This window comes from Sphaerodactylus townsendi, linkage group LG16 (genome assembly GCF_021028975.2).
Source record: "Sphaerodactylus townsendi isolate TG3544 linkage group LG16, MPM_Stown_v2.3, whole genome shotgun sequence".
NCBI classification, from domain to species: domain Eukaryota; kingdom Metazoa; phylum Chordata; class Lepidosauria; order Squamata; family Sphaerodactylidae; genus Sphaerodactylus; species Sphaerodactylus townsendi.
Window position 1 is genome coordinate 21079558 of NC_059440.1, and position 24389 is coordinate 21103946.

A 24389-nucleotide genomic window follows, 5' to 3' on the forward strand; every position below is an offset into this window, starting at 1 on the left:
AAGAAGATTTAATCCTGGTGTGTATGCTTGCATACAAAAATTTATCCCATTGGAAAGAACGGCTGGAGCATCGGTACTTCACTTTGGTTGGCGAACCACCCTTCAAATCTGGACCTCTCAAGGTAGGGAGTCTAACTTGGGCTTGCTGCTGTACACAATTGTATGGGCCCAGCTTGACTCCGCCTAAATGGCTGGAAAAATGAAAATGGGTAGGTAACTGCTGGAGCCCCCCAAATAAAAATTATGGACTTGCTACAAGTGACCTCCTTTGCACTTCCCATATTATGTTTTCACCCAACTTTTCAAGGAGTGCAGGGCAACATGCCTCACTCTCTTTTCAGTTCCATCCTCACAACAATCTTGTGAAGTAGGCTAGACTGAGTGAAACTGCCTCACTGTCACCTGGCGAGCTTCGTGACCGAGGGGGGGTTTGAAGGTGGATCTCCTGGTTTGCAGTGGTTCCCCTTTAAAGTTTCACTTGCTGCCCCTGAAACAGTCCCTGCAAACAGAAAGTTATCATTCTGCTATAATGCTCAGTGCTCACTACATATGAGGGGCAGGGGATCGAGCACAACAAAGAAGTTTGGTTTAGAAAGCCGTCAGCAAAGGGGTAAGCTGCAGCACTGCTCTGCTCATCACTTGAGTTCGATCCCCATGGAAGTAGGTTTCAGGTAGCTGACTCAAGGTTGACTCAGCCTTCCATCCTTCCCAGGTCAGTATGCTAGGGGTAAAGCGTAGATGACTGGGGAAGGCAATGGCAAACCACCCGGTAAACACAGCCTGCCTATTAAAAGTCGTGATGTGATGTCACCCCATAAGTCACTCGGTGTTTGCAGAGGAGACTATCTTTACCTTTAAAGCATCTTGCAAGAGTGTTCCTTGAGGATGTGTAATTTTGTGCTAATTTCGCCTCTGGTCAAATAGGTTTGGCAGGGGTGTTTTTTTTTGGCACCCTTTTAAATCCTGCTAATTGCGTTGAAGCAAAGAGGACGAGGATGAACAAATCACGTGCCTATGCTGCAAGATGTGATGCCTCCTTCAAAGTGCACTCGTAAACAACTGTCTGTCTCCAGCCTCGTATTATGACAAAATGTTCTAGATCATCCTTCTTTTGCGTGAAGACTGGGGGCATTTCTCAGGCACGGGCAGAGCATTCCCTGCTGCCCGGACGGTGAAAGGCAGACTTCCTTTGTGGGGCTGCTATGGAAACAATGGAGGGGCTATTCCTCTGAAGTGGGGCGGTGATAGTGGATTCGAAGGAGGCCAACAGAAGCTCCTCGCTGGAACCAATGTTAAAAGAGGGAGGGGAAGACGCATACAAAAATACTTCTCATCCACAACGACAGAAACGTTTCTAAAAAAATAACACAGGCCTCTGAGACCGAGTCGCCTTATTTACACAAACCACAAGCAACCCGCTTTGGACTCAGAACCCGCCCAGCACTTCAAAAACAGCTCCCCTGAGCGTCAGGATCGTGCCACCCGCTTCTGCCCCGACGGGGCGGCGCGAGGGTGGCCGCACTGTGATTGTCCTCCAAAAGGAGAGAAAGAAAAACAAACCGTACAGGAAAAAAAACAGACAAGAAACACTGTGTCGGGCACTTGCTTCGGCACTCGGCCACCGGTTTGACGTTACGAGGAAACATGGCGCAAAATCCTCAAAAAATGTGGGAGGCCAATTAGGCTGAGGTGCATGTGAGGAAATTCAGGGAGGAGACAGTGAGAGACAACTAGGCCTTGGGGCCGAACTGTGGGAGACACTGGAAGTTCCTTGGCTGGAGATCTATTTTTAAAAATTCAATTGTTGTGCGCCAGAGGCCCTAATTCACCTCAGGGCAACGGAACAGAGGGAGCGGGGGCTTACACCCCTCCTCCCTTCTGCCAATCTGAAATGGCCCCAGAAAGCGGCTATTTGCCCCTTTGATTATATTAGTATCTTATACTACCGTGTTTCCCCGAAAATTTTTGCTCCTAATTTTTGCTCCTAAAGATGCGCTATATCTTATTTTCAGGGGATGTCTTATTTTTCTGTGTTCTGTTCGTCGGGCATGCTTCCAAACAAAAACTTTGCTATGTCTTACTTTCGGGGGATTCCTTATATTTCGCACTTCAGCAAAACCTCTACTACATCTTATTTTCAGGGGATGTCTTATATTCAGGGAAACAGGGTAGTAGTAACATTTTATTGTTTGTGGTCCTAAGCCATTACAATCGAAAACACACAGACAAAAATTAGTATCCTTCTGTTCCTCCAAGGAGCAAACTGCCTCGCTAGGGCTGTTTCAGTGTTCAAAAATGGTGTTGGAAGGAAGATGTAACCCCACACACCCTGCAATCCTGAATTGATCTGACTTCCCCCCCCCTCCCCGATCTGGTAACCGAATTTAAAAATGGTGGGAGCCCTAGGCAAGGAACTTTGAGTCTCCTCTGATTTGACCATCCATTGACCATCCAAATCACTTGTTTGCACTTATATGAAGAAGCAGCCATAATACTAAGGACCCATCGACACAACGGAGAAGGAAACAAAACAAGGAGTAAACATAACTGTCAGGGGAAGGGAAACGCAAATGGCTTAGAAAGCTCGACATACAAAACAATCGCGTCCGCAACCGCTGGCAGGCTGCAAGCTGTTTTCGTTCACAGGTGTAATCAGAGCATCACAGGGAATACAGAACCCATACCTGTTAATTTGCAAGGGAGTTCAAAAATGGATCGAGAGAGGCATCATTTCCCATGGTGCATTGCTTTCGACATCCTATGTCAAACAGATCTGGTAGGTTTGTGAAACAAAAACCTGCTAAACCTTTTTTTTTTAAGTAGAGGATGTGAAAACTAGGTGAATGTCACACGAAGCGATCCCTTGTTTGCTCTGGAAAAAATGGATAATGACGCTGCCAATCTATGGAACCCTCTTCATGGAATGGCAGCTGGCTTTGCTCACCCACTGTCAGACTTGCTGAAGATATCTGGGGTGCCCCATTCAAAAGCACTCATAGGTGAAGGTGGACAAATGCAGTTTTGCAGAGCACGTGCTTGGGGCAAGCCGGGGTTTGCGGCCGCATGGCGCGCCAGCTTGGGCCGCAAAACGGCAATTGCTAGCATGACTCGACTGAGAGACAAACGGAAAGGCATGAAAGTCTGTCGCAGCACCGAGTATGGGCCTCCTCTCAGTTCCCAGGTTGCCAAAAACAAAATAGATTGGAAGTCCCCTCCCCGTTAGTTATGACTCACAATATTTGGGTTGCTACAAGTTGACATACACAAACACACATTGAACGGGATGCAAGACTTTAGGCCAGAACTAATTTCAGAGTGAGGTTGAATCCCCCCCTCAGAGGAAAGTCCTGTCTAGTTTCCAACTAAGGCACAATCCACGCGATACGGGCTCCGGTTCAGGAGCCGCTTGGCTTTCTCCGATGGCTCCCTATGCTGCTTCTACAGTCCCTCGAGCGAGCCACTCTGGCGTGGCTTCCCCTGGGGTTTGGGCATGTTTGACTCTACTGTTGTGGCTCGTTCCTGGGAAAATGGCATGGACAGAAGCCTCCGAGGACGCGGCTTCCTGCTACAGTCATCTGCACGTTGGGCTGGCACGGGGTTAATTGGGAGTGGGAGCACCTCCGCAGGCAGCCTCGTTTTGAAAAGCAGGGGCGAGGGGTTGGCTTCAAAGGACATCGATTCTGGCCCTGAAGCCATTCGCAAAAGCCCAGAAGAAATAGCAGGAGAAGGGATCGCGGGAGACGCGGACAGGACAAGACCAAGGGGATTCGCGATATGGCCAGAGAGGCCTGTCATGGCTGAGAGGGTTGGGGACCGAGGGTGGTCCGCTGAACCACACTCTTCCCAGCTAGCCTCATCTTAAACCCTGTCTCAGCCCCACCAGTGGCCTTCTGCTTCAACTCCCACCTAGCTGAAGAAGAGAGCGTTCTAACACAGCAGCGGTCAAAGCTGGGGAGCCCGGCCAATGCCGAGTCTGCTCTGCTGTTCCGCCCTGCCCCTAAGCAAGGCCACACTTAGGCACTAGAGAAAGCACAAACTCTTGGGAAGCATCTACGGGACGCCCCGTGGTGCGGTCCATGGGACCGTTGTAGATTCGTGGATTGCAACTGTCCACTGCTACTTGCCAGCGATCTTGGCTGATTCACTGTGACTCCGTCTCAGTCATAAAAAAACAGTTGGAATCGAGGAAGAGGGGCAGGGTTGGGGAGGAGGCATGCCGTTGCCCCCCAAAAGCTGTTTCTAGCATGCTTGGGAGGCTGCCCAAGGCATGAACATTCCTAGGAGGTCTTCTAGTCAGATTGCTAGGGCATGTCTGCTTTACCTAACTGTCGCTTGAAGTCTTCCCAACTGAGAATAAAAATAAAAACAAAGCATGTACTGGCTCTGACTAGTCGAACTGCAAGAAGACAGCGCAGATGCCTTAAATCCTGCAACATCCAATATCTTCTCTGTGCATGGGTGGGAAGAAAAGAACAGCTGAGAGAGAGAGAGAGAGAGGAAAGAGGAAAGAGAAAGAAAGATTATAGGGTTTTTTTCCCCTTTCAAAAGGAAGTTGGGCTCAACATTAACTCCCTTCCTGGCCTTTCCCGACCCGCAACATTTCTTGCATTTAAAAAATTAAAAAGTTGAGCTAAAGAAGCCTATGGTTGTCTTGTATGACGTTTCGGAAACGGTTTCTCTGGACCGTTTCGGGGCTTGCTGTAGTTTCTTGGATGCGAACCGCACTCGTCACTCGGCTTCGATAAAGCTTAAGCAAGCAAACGGGAGAGGCGAGGAGTCTGGGAAAATAAAGTCCAGGTGGACGGGGTTCCCCGCTTATGACCGGTAGTCCTTTTTGCTATAGGGTTTATTGCCCAGAATACTGTCGATCTCATGGATAATGGAAGAGGACAGTTTTGGAAGAACCTGTCGGGTGGAGATCAAAAGAGCGAGTTAGGGGGTCACTGATGGTCAGGTGGATCTTTGATAAAGGCTGCTAGGACCTTCCCCAGGGGCTCACATGACTCACCTGTATTGCTCCAATATTCTCCATTAGCTGGTCTGCATTGGAAGCCCCCAGCAGAACTGAGCTGACCCCTTCATTCCTCAAACACCAGGCTGGGGGGAAAATCGAAATAATCGTTTTTGCTAATCATCTGAGCCACCGTATTAGTCGAGGTCAGTAGAAGAAAATTCAAGTCCAGTACAACCTTAAGACCAGCCAAAGATTCCCAGGATTTTGTGAATCAATGCTTACTTGGGGCGTTTCCCCACTCAGCATGATCCCCCCTATGCAGCCCGCTGGTCTCAGCGCGCAGCATCCCTGGCGCGCGCCCGGGCGTCCCCATGACCCCACGCTCTGTGCAAGAGGCGCCCTTTGCAAGAGCGCCAGGGATGCCACGCGCTGAGGGGGCACAACAGCGGCAGCGTCGGGGCGGCTGTGCTGTCGCCGCCCCTCTTGTGGGGAGTGCCGGGGGACCCCACACTACTCTCCTCAAGTAGCGCGGGGCTTAAGGTAAGTGGGGAAAGGTCCTTAGTCAGAAATTTTGGCAGAGACAGCGCCAAAGTTCATTGTCTTTTCTCAGAGGAAGAGGCCTTTTAAGTTCAGAGAAAGGCAATCAAAGTGTGTGTGGGGGGAATGCAGAGGTTTATAACAGACAAATACAATACATACAAATATATGCAGGTATGTGTGTATATAGGAGAAACCCAGGTGTGGCCGTGAGTGTGCTCTGAATTGGGAGGCGGATTCCACTTACCAATGGCAAGCTGAGGCAGGGTGCAACCCAGGCGCTCCGCAATGGCTTGCAGTTCCTTCAGCTTGGCTTGCTGTCGTCTCCCTTCTTCGCTCAAGATCTTGTCTTTCAGCCATTGATACCCCTGAGGAGGCAGGGGAAAGGGTCAGACCCGCAGTGGGCTTGGCCACACGACTGGCTCTTCAGACACTGGCCCACGGGGCCAAGAGAAACAGCTACTCACTTTGAGAGACGCTCGCGAGTAGGGCGGAATCCCACCGTCGTATTTTCCCGAGACAATGCCGCAGGCTAGCGGGGACCATGTCATGGCACCCACTCCTGAGGACCAGAAGGTAGAGAAAGAAAGGTTAGGACTGGAGAACCCGGTAGGGCTCGAGCTTGTGTGCCTGTGTTTACACTCTGATCAGGATCAGGCTTGATAACTGCAATTTAAAAAAAAAAAAAACCCAACAGTTCCAGCTGCAGAATTTTGCATTTAGGGAGGAGCACTCCCTCCTCTTTCTATGATGATTCGAAGGAAACTCTCCTGGGTAAGACAAGCAGTCTTGCTCACATTGCATTGTAAGTCTGAGCTGTTCCCTACCAGCTGCACCCTCCTCCCCAGCCTTCTGCAAATGTGGCCATATTCGGCAAATGATACAAACATGCCAGAGGCATATCTAGGGTGGGGAAGCCAGGGCGCATGTCCTGGGTGCCTGTTGAAGGGGGGCACCTTTGCCCACTCTGCTCCCTGCTGCCAAGTACTCTCCGCCCAGCTGGGTTCGACTTTCAACTTCAGGCTCTGTCTCCAAAGTTAGACTTCAGAAGTAGACCCCACAGTTCAGAACTGTGCTTGGACTGGTCAGCTTTTCACTGCGGGGGAGGTAGAACCTGTAGCTAAAGTTGGTCCCAACCAGACTAAACACAGACTGAAGAGTTTAAAAATTTTTTGGGGGGGAGGGGGATATGGTTTTAGAACAGACATTTTTAAAGTTTTAATGCTATTTACATTGTTGTCTGCTTTTATTGTTGTGCGCCGCCTTGAGCCCTTTGGGGAAGGGTGGCTAATACATCTAAAATATAAATAAATAAATAATGCTGGCTCCGCCACCAAAGTAATGTGGATTTCGGAGGCAGAGCCAGCAGTATAGACTGGACTTGGCCAGGCCAAGCTTCCAGGTAAAACACTGGGCTTGGCCTGGTTGGATCCAGCTTCACACTGCAGACTCCACCTCTGATGTCCACTTGGACTTTGGAGGCAGGGTGGCACAGTTGAACACTGGAGCTGGCCAGGGTGCTCCGGAGGGGGAAGGGGCGTTTAGTGCTTGCCCTGTAGATACGTCCCTAGGCATGCCAGACGCTGTACTCAAGGGCTTACCGATCTTGTGGAAAAGCTCTGGCAGCTGCACCTCCACCTTCTCCCTCTGGAACATGTGGTATTCGGCCTGCTCACAGATGGGCGGGATGAGGTTGAATTGTCGGGCCACCGAATAAGCTTCCTGGTAAAAGCAGGGACACAAACACCACAAAGCGTCAGGAGATATTTCTTCTTTTCGTTGGTTTTTGAGATGCAAATTCTGGTTGCTTTCATGCATGTTGTTTCGGATGCCAGAAAAATAGTCAAATAAATCAATCAAGGACTAGCTTTTACTCTTTCTTTCTTTTCTTTTTTTCCCCCTGACCTGGGTGGTCAAGGCTAGCCCCATCTTGTCAAACCTCAGAAGCTAAGCAGGGTCTGCCCTGGTTTGTATTTGGATGGGAGAGCACCAAGGAGGTCTAGGGTTGCTACTCAGCGGCAGGCAATGGCAAACCACCTCTGTTCGCCTCTCACCTTGAAAAGCCTACAGGGTCACCATATGTGGGGTGGGACTTGATGGGACTTTCTACCATCAGCATTTGCAAAATGTTCTGACAACTGGTCCAGAAGTGGTAGATGAGGCGCTTTTATTGGTTAAGAGGTGACATAATAGCCATGTTTAGATATTTGAAGGGATGTCATGTTGGTGAGGGAGCAAGCTTTGTTTTCTGCTGCTCCAGAGACTAGGACCAGGAGTAATGGGTTCAAGGTGAAGGAAAAGAGATTCCACCTAACCATCAGGAAAAATGTCTTGACAGTGACGGCTGTTTGACAGTGGAATGCACTCCCTGGGAGTGTGGTGGAGGCTCCTTCGGAGGTTTTTAAAGAGAGGCTGGATGACCATCTGACTGGAGAGTTTTGATTGTGTGTTCCTGCATTGCAGGGGATTGGACTTGATGGTCCTTGGGGTCTCTTCCAACTCTATGATTCTAAGTTGCCAGGGAAGACTGGGACATAAATAAAATTGTCATCATCATTTGAAACCCCAGCCACCAGATTTCAGCCGATGTCAGCCTTCTTACGTATTGGGTACTTCCCAAGAACCTAGGGATGTCGTAATGTATTGGCGTAGTACATGCGCAGATACAAGCAATGTGGCCTTTTGTAACTGACAGAGGGATATTTTATCAATAGGGTTCAAGCACCATCTAGGGCAGTGGTGGCGAACCTTTGGCACTCCAGATGTTATGGACTACAATTCCCATCAGCCCCTACAATTGGCCATGCTGGCAGGGGCTGATGGGAATTGTAGTCCATAACATCTGGAGTGCCAAAGGTTTGCCACCACGGATCTAGGGTTTTTTGGAAGGGCACCCAGTGTGCTGATAATCACTGGGACCACAACTGTTGGTTACCAGGTATTGCTGCATCAATCATCCACACCTTTTCCTTTTCAACCAATGTCATGCCTGGTGTATTATGTGGAAATACTTTATTTGTTTGTGTCATCATCATCATCATCATCATCATCATCATCATCATCATCATCATCATCATCATCATCATCATCATCATCATCATCATCATCATCATCATCATCATCATCATCATCTGTGTGCATGCAAGACAAGGCAGAACCAGCCCCCATACCATAATCTCCATAGAGCTCCAGCGCGATGTCCCCCAGTACATGGCCATTCCTTGGTTGATGACATGGGTCATAGCTCGTACCGTCTCTGTTAAAAACAAGCGAAAAAGAGAAAGAGCGAGGAGTGGCGTTAGTGAAGAATGACCACAGCTGGGCCGTCCTGTTGAGCCAAGGTCACAACACCAAAAAAGGGAAAGCAGAAGGGAAGGGGGCTTTCACTACTCAGACATCTTGCAAGCAGCATCAACGTAGGCCTCGCAAAAAGTTGGAGGAGGCAGCTCAGAACAGCGACTGACGCGATCGAGGCACCGGGCTGTATTCCCCCCCACCCTTGTACTTTGCGCTGGTGGACAATCCCCCTTTCCGAAAATGCGAGAAGAAAAGAAACAGCAAACCAAAGAAATGAACACAAGAGAGAAGGGTGAAAGACTTCATGGCTGGATGGTGGATGAGGACACACTACGGGAGACAGAGAAAGCTTGTGAGGAGGGGGCGACGGCTGTCTGGCTAGACCAGACCAACAACATCCTGTGGGGCACGTCGGCCCAGGAAACCATGAGCAGTGATCTGTGAGAGAGGATGGACGTACCCTTCGGTGGCTTGACTGGGACCACCTAGACCTGCCTCAGGGGTTCTGCCTTTGACTCTAACAGCTGCTGTTAAGATCTTGTGCTTGGATTTTCAGGATCAGTTACAGCAGCAGCAATCATTGGCGAGGTTTATAGGTTGCACGCTGCGTGGGGGGGGGGGGGGGGACAGGCTTCCTTCTCGCATCTCCCAAGAACCTAAAAGAAGTCTTGCAGGAAAAGAGAAATGCTCTTCTACGATTCCAGAAGTAGCCAGCCAGATGTCCTCCAGTAGAGTACGGAGAAAACTGCCCTTCTTATCTTCGGCATTTCAAAACCCAAATACTGCTAAACTGGAAGTCCACATTTCAAGACATCTGCCTATCCTGACAACCCTAATCTCTCTTTCCTGATTTTTGTTGCTGGTACGCAAACATCTTCCTGGGTAGATGTCGCAGGTTTGGGAATGCCAAAAAGATAGTTTGCCTCTTGGAGTTTCCCTCTTCAGAACACTGAAGCCAGACCTGCAACCTCTGGAAAGCAAGTTTAGACTGAAGGGTAACCTGGTAGGAATGCTTACGTAAATAGGGAAGAGAATGGCTTCTCTTTTTTTTTTTACTTTCTATCAATTACTAACTAGAAATTCTTCACTGTCAACCAGTTGAAGAATGTTCAGTGATTAGCTGCCAAAGGCCCCTTCCACACACGCAAAATAATGCATTTTCAAACCACTTTCACAACTGTTTGCAAGTGGATTTTGCCATTCCGCACAGCTTCAAAGAGCACTGAAAGCAGTTTGAAAGTGCATTATTCTGCATGTGCAGAATGAGCCTAACTTTCATCAACTGTATTTAAAGTGAAATATAATTTTGAAATGCAAACAGATTTCACACCGCCTCCTCTCGTTTTCGCTTTTGTTTGTTTTAGGATAACTTTCTAATTGACTTTCTAAATTCTATAACTTTTGGGTGGATTCGGATTTGATAATTTAGATAGATACTGCTAGTTAGAAATTGACTGAGGAGGACCTAGGCTTACAGCAGCAGGACGTAAACTTTTAAATACATCGAGCTTCACGTTTCCTTGTTCAACTAGCGAAGACAGCGTGTGAGAGAGCACAGATTTAATCAGCAGACGTTGTGTAGCCATTAAGTTCTTGTCCCCTGCTTCTGCAATGGCTCTGGGTCCAAAAACAAGTGCCACCCCTCGTTCCCAACCTCGCACATTAAAAGTTGGCCTTCCCAATTAAAAATTGCCCCCTCCTGCCATCAATCAATCAACTGAGCTTTTCAGTTGATTAATCTTCCAGTTAAAATTTGGAGCCTTAATCCTCGCAGGGTAAGCAGGGGATCAATTTATCTGGCTTCATCCAGTGCCTGCTCTGCACTTTGGGAGCTCTGTGGGTTCGGCATCCTTGGTGAGACCCCCCCTCCCCCCAACCTAGATGGGGCAGAAGGTGCAAGCCAAGAATCCTTCCAGCTATGGGTACATTTCAGAGGGCCTCTTCAGTGGTAGCCCCATGATTATAGAACAACTGCACCAGGGAGATGTGCCTGATGCCCTCGCTTTTGATCAATGTCCTTCTACAGTCGCTGCACAGAACAGAGCCGCAGCGAGAGCTCCCCCTGCTAGGTGACTGCCCAGTCCGTGTGGCACCAATACGGTACTTGCGTGGCTGCACGATTTAGAGGGAACGTTGCTTTTGATCTTTGGGAGGCATTTGAAGACTATTTTATCTAGGAGTTCGTTTCATTAAAGCAGTCCTAAATTGTGGTTTTATATTTTTTTAATGTTTTGATGTATTTTATTACTACTGTAAGCTGCCTGGAGCTCCAAAGGAAGACACGGGGCTAATAAACGTTTTAAATAAACCAACAAATAAAGAAGAAGCATCCTTTTAGATCACGTTTTAACTTTTTCTTGCACATTTTTTCCAGAAACCACTGTGAAACCCAACTGTTTGGGCTGAAAGCTGCGATACAGAGTCATATATACATTTGCCTTAAAAATAACACACATCCATTTTTTGTTTTGACAGGAAAACCAACTTTGGACTGGGGATGTTTAAAAGCAGGGCTGGGCTTGAGCACAGACTCGGGTGGCGCACAGAATTCGGCAGTTGAAAAAAAACACACCTAAAGTGTTTTTTTTTTTAAAAAATCAAGTTTCTAGCCCTCAGTATTATAAAGGAATGCTTGAAAGTGTCTGAGGAAGTTAAGAAAAAGCTCATGCTGATACTAAGTAGTCTTTTATGGGTTCATAGGATGCTTTCAAAAAAACCCCATTCTCTGTGCCTTGTTTTGCTTATTTTTTCCCCGGTTAATTCTCTCAGACATGCCCCACTATGAGGGTTCTGAAACATGCAGGCCAAAAAGAAAAAAATCTTCCTGAAAGTTTGTCAAGCCAAGGCGAAAAAGTTCATGCCGAAAAGCAGAGCAGAAATTTACCAGAATCACAACCCATGCACTGATCTGTCCAGCTTGGGCCCTTTGAGATCTCTCTGAAGCAGTCATTCGAATGCCGTGTGCCAAAGTGCAAACCCACTGAAGAGGCTGCTGTTGTGCCTCTGTCGGAGTAACTGATCTAGGAAATGACTTCTAAGCAGCCTCTTCTTGGGAGAGGGGGAATCCTTTACATCCCTAGCTCAGTTCCAGTTCAAAGGTTCTTAGATAAGGAGGGCTTGGAACAACTTTACTCAGATGAAAATCATGAGTTGGATGGATGAATGATTTGATTAAGCATACAGAAGCTTCATGGGTTCAAGAGGTAGGAGGAAATCCCGTTGTGGGAGCAACTCAATGTGTCAATCACTTTTAAAGCAGAGATGCAGTATGTTCACCTGCGCTCAGAGGAGTTTATGTGTGACTACCTGCTCTTGGACTTGACTCCTTCTGGTCTGGGGGCATGTCCCAGGACAGAGACTCATGCAGGTGGACTGGAAATGGCTGTGGGAAAAAGTCACCTGCCTCTTCCTGAAGGCATTCCCTGTGCTTTTAAGTCATGGGCTGCAGACTCCGGGACGCATCCCGGAAATAATTCCTTTTCCAAAACGACAAGCATGCTGCAAAGAAAGAGGAGGACAAGGCAACCGACCCCCTCCCGCCCCCAACAACCAAGGCCCAGGTGCCAAATGTCAAAAGAAGGCCAAAGAGCACTGATGACATTCATATGGGCAAGACATGCACTGGAGACAGAAAGAAAGAAAGAAAAAATATGACATGGAATGAACTGGAAAGGACGGGACGGAAGGAACAAATGTTCATTTTGCTTTTTCAACTTTACTTGCAAGATGTTACTAAAAGGCAAACGTTTTTTTTTCTTTTTTCTTTCTTTTGCTTCCTTCGGGCATTTTATGGCAATTTTTTCTTTGTCGACCGAGTCAAGGGAAATATTGCCAATAATCATGATAAAAAATCATCATCAATAGTCAGAATGCAAAGCACATGGATTCTGTCCCATAAAATGCCGCTCGGACACAGGTAATCAAGATGGGGGGATACGGTGTACCTTCTATGATGAATGTTCGCGACTTGGAAGAGCTAAAAGGGTTCCCTGGTGATAAAAGAAAGATTTAAGAGAGACCAGAGTTTACAGCTGCTGGCTGACCGCAAGGTATGGTACAATACTAGAGGTCGGAGTGGGGAGCTAGGCTCTCTTCTCTCCCAAGCCGTCACCTTGCCAAAAGGAAACGGCTGCTCGGTTGCCAGACTCTCACCTGGAGATCCCTAGATGCTGCACAACTCCAGATACTATATTATCAATCCCAACCAGCGAGGTCAGAGAAGGCCACCCTTTCTCCCTCCCCGTCCCCGCATTTTGGAACCCAAGTGAGTAATTATTGCTCAGAAGTCCCCCGGACCTGTTCACAGGTGCTCCCCTCTGAGGGGCTATCATGATAGACAAGTGGGCTTGTACACCAGGTAGGTGTGCGTGGAAACTAAACAAGGCATGCATGAGACAGTCTGACCAAATAACCTTGCTGTAGCTGGTACGAGGAGAGGGTCAGGAGACGGTCACAAACCTTGCTCGCTGATGCTCTCAAGGTGAAATCCCACCCCCATCCCTGCTTAAAAGGTTCACAAGTAATAGAATTCCAAACACAACTAAGAACAGTCATTTGGTGTGATGGGAGAACCTCACCAGATGTTGACGTCTGAACTGGTCAGTCAGTGGTCCCCTTATACATCCTTGCCCCCAGTCACCGGCAATGACTGAGTGAAGGCCCAATTGTGACCTGCACCAGGCTAGGGGTCTGTGTATATGTGTGTGGGAAGAATAGTGGGGAGAAACAGGGCAAAAGGTACAAAGGCTTCAGGCCTAATCAGAGAATTGAAAGAGACAGCCACTCAGTCACTGGCCAAGGAACTGGCAAAGGGCACGGAGGTGCGCTGGCATGTTAAAACAGCCCAGGTGCGAGCTGAGTTTGTAGCCCCTGTGGTGCTAGAAGGCCAGACTGAAGTTGCACGTCAACAAACCGGGTCTTCCTCATTCTCCGCCACTGCTCGCCAAGAGTAGAGCTGATGTCTTGCTCAGCCATGGGGGGCAGCGGGAAAGGAAGAGGAAACAAAGTGCCTACAGCTGGCATCATTGTTGTCCACTGGGTGCCAGCCAGATGCCTCTAGCAATGCAGATTTGCTTCTGGTCCCCAGTGGCCTCCCAGGTCTGTGGGCCACCATAAACTTTCCTGGCCAGTTAAAGAGCCAATCCTCCACTGAAAGCCAAGACGGCAGGGGGAAGGGGGAAGGCCCTGGCAAAGGCAAAAATCATAAAGCATCTTGCAATACATCGAAAAACATTATAGAGCAGTGGTGGCGAACCTTTGGCACTCCAGATGTTATGGACTACAATTCCCATCAGCTCCTGCCAATTGGCCATGCTGGCAGGGGCTGATGGGAATTGTAGTCCATAACATTTCGAGTGCCAAAGGTTCGCCACCACGGTTATAGAGTCTTGGAGGGAAGCATTTAACATACTGCTTGGAAGCAGAGGCATATCTAGGGAAAATGTAGCCCAAAATCTGAGCCCTCCCCCCGCCGTATGGGCAGCCGCCCTCCCCTATCATGATCAAACAGTGGGGTTTTTTTGCACCAGGTCTTGAAGTCAGTGTATGGACCTGGGGGCAAGAAGGAGGGGTGTGGGGCGATTTTCTGTCCCCCCACATGATTAAATGGTCCCAGCCCGGGGACATTTGACCTCATGCGTTCCCCTGGGTGGTACGCCTCTGCTCGGAAGGAAACTCCACCCTTCGCATTCAGAAAATGAAGGCTTTGTGGGGTTTAGCTGTTGCAGCTTTTCCAAAAATTCCATTTTTTTTCCCTTATTTATGTACAGAAATTTATTCCTCCTTCCATGTAACGGACTTTTGTCCTTCCTTTGAAATTCACAATTTGACACTGACCCCTTGGAAGGGGTCAAAGCAGCTCAGGGGAACAAGGCAGGGGAGGAGAAGCTTTCCTTTCCTCGTCTGTGCTTTTCTCCAGCGCGATCATGGAATCTGCATTTTCAACAGAAAACACATCTTTTAAATAGAGAGGAAATTGGGTGCCTGGGCTCTAGTTGGGCGGCCCTTTGTGACCTCTCAGGCTAACCCATTTCACATGATTGCTCTGAAGCTCCCGTATGGTGGAGCACGATGTATATAGCGAGTACTACCATGGTGTAGTGCAGGGGTCTTCAAACTATGGCCCTCCAGATGTTCATAGACTACAATTCCCATGAGTCCTACCACTTGGCCATGCTGGCAGGGGCTGATGGGAATTGTAGTCCATGAACATCTGGAGGGCCATAGTTTGAAGACCCCTGGTGTAGTGGTTAAAAGGAGTGGTCTCTAATCTGGAGAACCCCACTCCTCCACATGACTGGCTTGCTGTAATCTTACGAACCAGTTTGATTTCCCACTCCTCCACATGAAGCCTGCTGGATGACTTTAGACCAGTCACAGTTTTCTCAGAACTCTCTTAGCCCCAACTACCTCACCAGGTGTCTGTTGTGGGGAGAGGAAGGGAAGGGGTTTGTAAGCCGCCTTGAGACTCCTTACAGGAGAGAAAGGCAGGGTATAAATTCAAACTCTTCTTCCACTCTGTGATTGTAAACCACTTTTACGGTTGAGAAAAGCGGGGTATAAATGCAAATGCTTCTTCTTCTACCTAAACAGATATGGTGCCCCAAATGGCACCTTTAAATGACAAAAAAATGTCTGATGGAGGGATCAGAAATATAAAATCTTGACGCTGAGATCTGTACTCTGATGGGGTTCAGAACAAAACACGCACAGTACATATACATGAAAGATGACAGAAGAGAAATAAAATTCAGAGGTGGGCAAGGAATCGACACTTCCATTCCAGAGTGGGAAAAGGAGGAGAAACAGATCAGATGCTGGGGACGGGGAGAGTGGAGGTAGGACAACGGAGGGAAGAGATTCAGACTCCGCATCCACCTGGGGATTGCAGATTCAGGGGTGGGTACCATCTGGGGCTGCCAACAGTGGTACCATCTGGGGCCCAAGTCTGTGGGCTTAGTCGTGTGAGACATCAGCGATTCTTAAGCGGGTGAAGCATCTGGCCCAGGTATCTTTGTACTCCAGGTGACAAGTAATTCCACAGAGCCCGAAAAACCCACAACAGCGAATTCATTCTGGCCATGAAGTCCTTTGACAATACTTAGAATGTTCTTTCCTTCCTTCCCTCAGAAGAGGTTGCTCAGTGAGCCCCAGAATGAAGTACTGTTATCGGACAACCCGCTTCTGATCCAAAAATATGCTCCGACCAGTGGCTCAGACTGAGATGTGTACCAGCTGGGCCTGCACATCTTTTGGAGAATAAGACTGAAACGCAACACTAATTTTAATATGGCTGACCTTGGTTCTGGTTAGCAGCGAGCATACAACTTGGCACCCACGCCAGCCCTGTAGAACTCTAGGGTGCATCCGAGGGAGCGACGAGAAAGGCGGTGAAAGTTGGAAGTCAGGCTTACCTTCCATGGGTGTATTGGGGTCTGGCCGATTGGCAAACACCACGTCCACATACTCAAGCTGCAGCCGTTCTAATGAAGCCTTCAAACCTGGGGGAGCAGGGAAAAGAGCCACATCACCAAACATAAGACATAGACTGACCACCACAGGTCCCTGTTTTTTTGAAAGGGCCACCCTGATTCTAACTAGCACCTGCCTCCTTTTCTCTTCCTCTCTTGCTCCTTTTCTCTAACATCCCTCATTGATTGCAGATGTGGAGCTAGCTCCAGGATTTTGGAGACCTTTTATTTATTTATTTATTTATTTATTTATTTATTTATTTATTTATTTATTTATTTATTTATTTATTTATAATCAATTTTATATACCGCCCCTCCCCCGAAGGGCTCTGGGCGGTGAACAACATAGTCATAACAGCAATAACATTAAAATCCCAATTAAAACAGCGGATTAAATAAAATTACAGCGGCATCCGACAAAACTTCATAAAACATAATACACCCACCCTGGAAACAGACCCAAAAAGCTGAGGGCCCCATAAAAATTAAGGGCCCAGAGCGTAAAAAAGGAGGGGAGGAGGGGGAGGGCGCACTTCAGCGGTCGGCCCCTCCAAACGCCCGGTGGAACAATTCGGTCTTACAGGCCCTGCAGTACTCTCCAAGATCCCGCAGGGCCCGGATAGCTGGTGGTAGCGTGTTCCACCAGGCAGGGGCCAGGGCTGTAAAGGCCCTGGCCCGGGTAGAGGCCAACCGCATCATCGAGGGGCTAGGGACAAGGTAGGGGCTAGGGGCTAGGTAGGTTCCTTAAGGAGGTGGACCACTGGTGTTCTTATGGGGAGATCCACTAATGGTTGAATCCACTAATGGCTGACCTTCTTCCAGCAGAACGGCCCAGGCTAGCCCAATCTCACCACATCTCGGAAGCTAACCAGGGTTGGTCCTGGTTAATACTTGGATGGAAGACCACCAAGGAAGTCCAGGATTGCCACACAGAGGAAGGCAACAGCAAACGACCTCTGTTTGTCGCTTGCCTTGAAAACCAAATTGGGTTGCCAGAAATCAGATGCAACTTGACAGGACATTGCCTGCACACAACTGAGACATTGCTGGGGACACGGATCTCTTTATATCGCTTCTGCCCGTGTGAGTGGGGGTGGTCAAAATGCACCCCCCACATGACCCGGGTGAATGACACCTGGGTGAAATGTCCCCCGCCTTCCCCCCAAGATACACCACTGCTGCTTTGCTTGCAACCCCACACAGAACCACAACTCCCTCATTTCCTGAGATAAAGAATAATGAACTGCTCTGAGTCGGAGGAGCAGCCAAGTCTTCCCAATGCCAGTCAAACCCTCCTTAGCAGGTAGAAATGTTTTGTAGTGCAGGTACGGGATTAGAGACAGACATGACAAACTAATTTGGATTCCAGTTGGTGAATGATAGTTCTGGCCTCCATGCACAGAAGCACGGCGAGAAAGGAGGAAAACTGGCAATAGCCTTAAAGCTCTCAATAACTAGTGGTCCCCATACAATTGCCCCCAGAGAGAAAGATCTATAGCGCTTTTGATTCCAACTGGCGCGGTGCCTTACCTTCTATAATGTGCTTTCTTGAAAGCCCTCTCTCTGTCTCGGCTCTAGACAAAGGATAGATCCAGACCCAAAAGGGAATTAGAGGACGGATGTGACATAATCTGATAATACAGAACTACAGAATGCATAGGGAGGGAGGCTTCAGAGCTCATGGTACTGAACGCTTCTACCCTGCCCACCAACCCCAAGACTTTGATCTCTGACCCTCAAAGTCATGCATGCTATCCAAGAAGCATTCTATCAGAAAACTCTGTACATTTTCTCTCCCGCTTGTCACATGCAAAGTAAAGGGAAAGGCCAAACCCTGGAACCGAGTTCGGAAACTATTACGGGGGACCCCACAAATGGCCGGTGTTCCTGATTCAAATGTTACATAGTTTAATTACAGAAATAGTGACATACTTTCCTCCCCAGAAGATTTTGGTCGTTATCACCAAGCTGGAACGTCTGCGAGGAGACAGGAAAGAAAATGAGCAGGAGTGGAGAAGCAAGAGATGGATTTTTAAAAAAGATATATTTCGAACATTTTTCCCTGACTAACAATCCCACCTTTATTTGACAGACAAATGTGGAGGGAGGGTGTAGATTGGACATGTTTTGCAAATCACCTGCTAAAACATCTCGATTCTGATAATAACAAGAAGAGGATGCTGGGAACAACACAACACTGGGAGGTTCCCTGTCTCACTTCAAAGCTCTCTTTGAGGAAGTTCAAATTTTATTATAGTGAATTTCCCAGCCTATGGTCTCACACCTGGGCCTTTATAGTCCAAACCCCTACCCCCAGTCACAGCTCCGGTCAATGCTTGTTCCCCGCTGCCGAAAAAACTACCTGAATTTTCGGCAGCGGGGAACAAGCATTGACCGGAGCTGTGACTGGGGGTAGGGTTTGGACCATAGGGAAGGAAATTCACTAGAGCAGGTTTGGACCATAGGGAAGGAAATTCACTAGAGCAGGTTTGGACCATAGGGAAGGAAATTCACTAGAGCAGGTGGGGCAGGGAACCTCCCAGTGATGTGTTGTTCCCAGCATCCTCTTCATGTTATTATCAGAATCAAGACCACCGTCTGCTCAAGCAAGCTCCATTCTGTGGATCACCAGCCTGAAGGGAGACGTCCCTTGAAGACCAAAAGGCAGAATGACATTTTAAGGACCAAATAGTTTCCAGACCGACAGCTGGACCCAAAACGTGTCACAGTGGCCGCTGGAGCTCATGTTTGAGGCTACGGCAAATTGCTGCTTGCAAGCGGAGTTCTGCGAGGGATTTGCAAATAAGGCCACGGCTGAGTTCTGTCGCCATTTCCGACAAGAACTTAATTAATGCAAAGAAACCATCTAAGCAGCTGCTGGGGTGATGAGCAGGCGTAAGTGCGCATGTGACGCTGGCTGAGATTCAAGCATCAGCATTCTTACGGAAAAGGCGTCACGGATTTTTAATTTCAGGAATATGGATCAGCATCTGCTGGGATTGGTTGTAACCCGTGAAAGTGGGGGAGGGAGAACGACGCGCCTCCCTTCCACCCAGTCCTTCCCCACTGCAAGCTTCTCCCTCCTCCTATGGCTTTGCAGCTGTTTGGCAGAGACCCAGGATTTTGGGCTTAAACCAGCAAAGTCAAGAAGATGCATGTCTGTCCGTGAAACTGCAGGGTGTGCAGCCTCATTTCGCCTTGGGGCATGTTGGGAAAGGAGATAAGATTAAATCTTCAATCTCCACTCCGTTTCATTACTCGAAACTGGCTCCCTCACTCTGATACCAGCCAGCATGCGCTTGTGGGTTTGCATGCAGGAAGTCATAGGTTCAATTCCTGGCACCTCCAGCTAAAAGGAACACACAGAAGGTGACAGAAAAGACCTCAACCTGAGACCTTGGAGAGTCACTGTCATCCAACGCAGACAATATTGACCTTAATAGAACAAAGAACCTCAGAGACTTCTGAATTACACCTACACTGAATAAATATCAGCTGCCTGTAGGATCTGGTGTGATTTGCTTTTTTACAATCTGGAAACAACACATTCCACTGCCAAATGTGGGTTCTCGATGCAGCTACAGAGATGGGCTTTAATTCGCCACGTTGTACTTGAATGTTACAGTTTTATTTGTTTTTGACTTTGCCTCAAGACCCTTGGTCAGAGGAGCATAACAATGAAAGGAACAGACCGGTGGTCTTACTTGGTGTATAACTGTGTTGATTTCACAAGTGAAAAGATGTGTTTTTCAATGACATATCTTCTCTTCTTGATCTTGTTAAACGGCAGAGCGGGAGGGCGGGTTTCAATCAGTGAAACTGAATAGAGGTGAAAGGGTTAAACATCTTCCTTCTGTGTGTGGCCCTTGGAACAAACTGAGGCGGCACAAACTGGCAATTTCCAACTAATAGGTGGAAGACTCCTTGTCTTCTCTGTTTACTCGTGAAGATCTACTTCTGTGCTCAGACCCATCTGGTTTAGCATTCAAGTGACACAGACAGGCATTCCAGGCATGTACTGGAAGCAGTGCCTCCTTGCCTATTTTCCAGAAACACTGCAAGGACATCTTTTAATGGTCAGAAATGAAAGGATTTAATGCTTTGGTCTCCATTTAATAATGGCATCTATCACAACTAGAGATCTGGTAAGGTAGGTTTAAAAAAAAAGGCATGGGTCCAACCAAATAGTTGGAGAAAAAGCAGTTACCTCCATCCTTTCTTCTTGATGATATTCCCTAGCACGACTTCAGCCCTATGCAAAGAGGGGGTAGAAAGAAAGATAGACAATATTAGCCTAGCGGAGAAATTAAGCCTAGCGAACTATAAGCATTGTGGATTCTGCTCTACTGCACGGGGGCATGAGATTCCATCCCGTGAAGGGGATAAACATGGTTCAAGGTTCTTAAAGCCATATAGACCGAGGGTAAGAGGTATGAATTACATGTCTTCAAATGAGCCACCCTTGTTTATGCATGAGTCACTGTTCTGAGCATGCCCCTGATTGGAAGGAGGCAACCAAGGAGCAGTGTAGAGATGCAGGCAGCCCAATCCAGGAGGCGGGGGTCGAACTACCCACCGCGCTGGAGCAAATGGCAAATGTGCCAGCAGAGAACCCAATACGCAAGTGACTGCCCGCTCCTCAGCCACGCTGCTGCAAAAGCCAGAGACTGGGCTGGCATCCAAAAACCGTGGAGGGGCTGTGCTGGCGTCCAAAATGGACTCTGGTGTGCCGGGGATTTCCAGGGGCAGAGCTGGCATCAGTTGGCTCCCACCCAGGGTTTGTGGCCGGTTGCACTGCAGCCCCGGCCCTGGACTTATGCCACCTTTTTGGGTGGCATAAGTCCACTGGCTCCAATGGAGGCTTTCTGGAGGTGGGGAAGGTGACATAGCAGCAGCTCCATCCCTGGCTGCCTGTGTGGTCTGGATTGGGCTCTTAAAGAGGACGATTAACCTTAGAAGTAATAGAACAATCCAACTGCCCCTTGTGTGAAGAAGCAGGAGGACTGGAAGCTGCTTGGAAGAAGGCAAGGTCAGAGCAGTTAATCTTTCAGAGACACAACAGGCAGACTCAGCAGAGGAGCTTTTCATTCCCAAGCATGCTGATTTCTGGAAGCACAGATTTCAGAAACGGATAGAGCCACACTACTGTTCCTTTCCCAAACTCGGGAGGCGACAGGGTTGTTCTTATTAAAGGTATTTCAATGCATGAAAGAGGGAGGAAAAGAGGTGTGAACTTTCATACTTAGAAGGCCGTGGTGTGTGTGTGTGTATGTGTGTGTGTGTGTTGTGATTTAAAGGGCAAGTTGGGCAAAACTGCTTCCACCTGAACTGGGAAACAAAAAAAAGTAGAACCTGCAAATGTTCTTCATGGGGGCTACAAGCAGATTGCGGCAGTGATTTTGGGCTGCCAAAGAGCGCCAGGAGCCAAGAGCAAGTTTCCTTCCGCTGTTATGTTTCAACTCAGATGCCTGAACTGCTCGATGCGAGGGAGAGAATTCTTATCTGCCCCTGTGCCAATCTCCCCCTTTCAACCCATAGTCCCTCTGGCTGCGTTCTCTTTCTCTCTCTCTCGATCAATAAGTCATCCCAAAATTATTGATAATGACAAGTTTGCACTAAGTTGTAACTCCTCATCTTTTATATCGGGGACAATGGCACAGGCCAACCTGACAGGGATGTCATAAGGTAGACCACCGAGATAGCAGATGTGAAATACTTCAAAGAATACCTACACGGATACAGAGCCCTGTTTAGAAAAAGCAAGGAGGAACCTACTTCCCAGCTGCGTAGACTTCGGCCGTGTCAAAGAGGTTAATTCCGTTATCATAGGCCAGGGTCATCAGCTGCTCCGCCATCTGCAAGAGAGAGCGAGTTTCACCTCTCAGGCACAGTCTGTGCGACTGCTAAGACTCCACCTGCCAAACCTCTCCCAGCAATAGAGCGGTGTCCAGGGCAGGCTCTCAATTTAATGCTCCCCTTCCCCAGAGCCCCAGTTCTGACAATGAAGGTTCAGGAGACAACAGTCACGCCTCTGTTCTTGTTTGGTCCTAAAAGACAAATTGCATAGTTGTGTAGCCTCAGTTTGCCCTGAGGTCATGCAAAGAGAGGGAAGAAGAAGAAGAAGAAGAAGAAGAAGAAGAAGAAGAAGAAGAAGAAGAAGAAGAAGAAGAAGAAGAAGAAGAAGAAGAAGAGGAGGAGGAGGAGGAGGAGGAGGAGGAGGAGGAGGAGGAGGAGTTGTTGTTTGGATTTATACCCCACCTTTCTCTCCTGTAAGGAGACTCAAGGTGGCTTATAAGCTCCTTTGCCTTCTTCTCCCCACAACAGACACCTGGTGAGGTAAGTGGGGCTGAGAGAGTTCCCAAGAACTGTGACTGGCCCAAGGTCACCCAGCAGGAATGTAGGAGTGCGGAAACACATCTGGTGCATCAGAGAATCCTCTGCCACTCAGGTGGAGGAGTGGGGAATCAAACCTGGTTCTGCAGATTAGAATCCGCCTGCTCTTAACCACTACACCATGCTTCAAACCATGGAAAGAGGGGCTTAAAATGCTTCAACTTCTGCTTGGTTTCAAGATTGGAAAATGGCTCCCTGCTTTGTTTTTGGAACTTTAAAATGGGGGAGAGCGTTTTTCAAAGGAAGCATCTTCCTTCCTCTAAAATGTTAATAATGAAGTGGGAGGAGCCTGCTTTCGAACCAAGTGGAGGCTGATGGGTTAAACGCCTCCAGTATTTCATGCATGGCCCTTTCAGTCTACACAAGCTTGAATTTGCATTTTCTAGATGGACCAGAGAAGAGACATCTTCCTTTCCTCTGTTAGAGCTCGAGCCCAAGTTGCCTGCTCAAGAAGGAACTGTAGCAAAACACATTTCCTGAATGAAAATACTAGCATATTTGCAGACGGTCGTTTGTCAAATTGACAGGATTGGAATGGAGAAGGGGAAGATGTCTTACCTCGTCCGTGATTTGGCCTCCGAATGTCACCCATGTTCCTGTAAGAGACACAAATGAAGGCAATGGTGAACACCTATGCACAAGAGCTCAGATCCATTCAGGAGGGAGAAGCAAAAACAGTGGCAAATGAAATAAAATCTCTGGGAATGTAGCACCAGGGAACCCCCCTTACTTTGCAAAATGGCCGTGTCAATAACTACAGTCATGGAAGTGAGCCCCAGGAGCTCACAGTCCGATAAGATGTACGTCAATGTCAGTATGTGCCAGCAAGGCCTTTGTGAAGGACACACACTTTGGAGCTGTGCAGTGGCTGGAAAGCAAACCTGGATAAGTTAAAATCTGCACTCAACCGCAGCATTTATCCAGTTAATGTGGGCAGTCTCCATCTTTATGCAAAAAAAGAAGAAAAGAAATAAAAAGAAGTCCAAAGTACTGATCTGCAGAGAAGATTATATGCAAAAGCATTTTGTATAATAGTTACAATATTAGTATTATGTATAATAGGTATAATTATGTGTAATAGTTATAATATTAGAATTATGTGTAATAGTTATAGTTATGTATAATAGTTATAATATAATACATAATTGTTAAGTATAACTATGCACCGTTTTTTCTTACACCCACAAAAATCAGTTTTTTACAACACAACAGTGAGGACTGAATGTCTCAAAAACCCTCCCCTGCGTTTTTGTGTGGGTCACTTTTGAGAAGACCAGAACTGTGATTCATGCAGAGATACAATGGAGACACTCCATGGGCAAGAAGTTCTACTGTGTCTGTGCATCAGTTCTGCTGCGTTTCTCCATTAGCTGAGATTGACTGGAGAGCGGGAAAGTTAAAGCAGCAAACCACGCAGAGACACAACAGTCTCCTCTGTAGAGAAATGCTTCGGTTGCACAGGAGCATTAAACTTATTAGGCCAATTACGGACCCAAGTCTTACTCCGCCCTTTCTCAGCGGTGTATTCGCCTTCCTTTCATGTGAGGCAAGTATTATGCATTACGCATTCCCGTTGCCCTCCAATGTCCACTAAGATAATCGCACTGCATCAAATGAGCCAAGGCTGACTTTCTAACCCCACCAACCAGCCGAAGGCCTCCACAGAAGGTCAGTGTAGCTGCTGCTGAGGGTGGAAGAATCACAAAGGTGAAATGATCACCAGGAAATCCTTTGGGGAC

The 24389-nt window shown here is 47.9% G+C and overlaps 1 protein-coding gene across 6 annotated transcripts in view; it reads right to left on the reverse strand.

Annotated features, from left to right (window-relative positions):
- Positions 1-1791: 1791 nt before the first annotated feature.
- KCNAB2 (potassium voltage-gated channel subfamily A regulatory beta subunit 2) overlaps positions 1792-24389 on the reverse strand; it is a 115265-nt gene continuing 92667 nt past the window's right edge. For all 6 annotated transcript variants that reach the window (XM_048518538.1, XM_048518539.1, XM_048518540.1 and 3 more), the window contains 12 exons: positions 23209-23246; positions 22033-22112; positions 20465-20509; positions 18190-18234; positions 17788-17831; positions 16201-16287; positions 8662-8747; positions 7093-7213; positions 5959-6053; positions 5739-5859; positions 5009-5097; positions 1792-4905 (listed from right to left, as the gene is read on the reverse strand). In XM_048518538.1, coding sequence (XP_048374495.1) covers positions 4816-4905; positions 5009-5097; positions 5739-5859; positions 5959-6053; positions 7093-7213; positions 8662-8747; positions 16201-16287; positions 17788-17831; positions 18190-18234; positions 20465-20509; positions 22033-22112; positions 23209-23246 — 941 coding nt within the window. In that variant the 3' untranslated portion in view covers positions 1792-4815. The remainder of the gene's footprint in view (positions 4906-5008; positions 5098-5738; positions 5860-5958; positions 6054-7092; positions 7214-8661; positions 8748-16200; positions 16288-17787; positions 17832-18189; positions 18235-20464; positions 20510-22032; positions 22113-23208; positions 23247-24389) is intronic.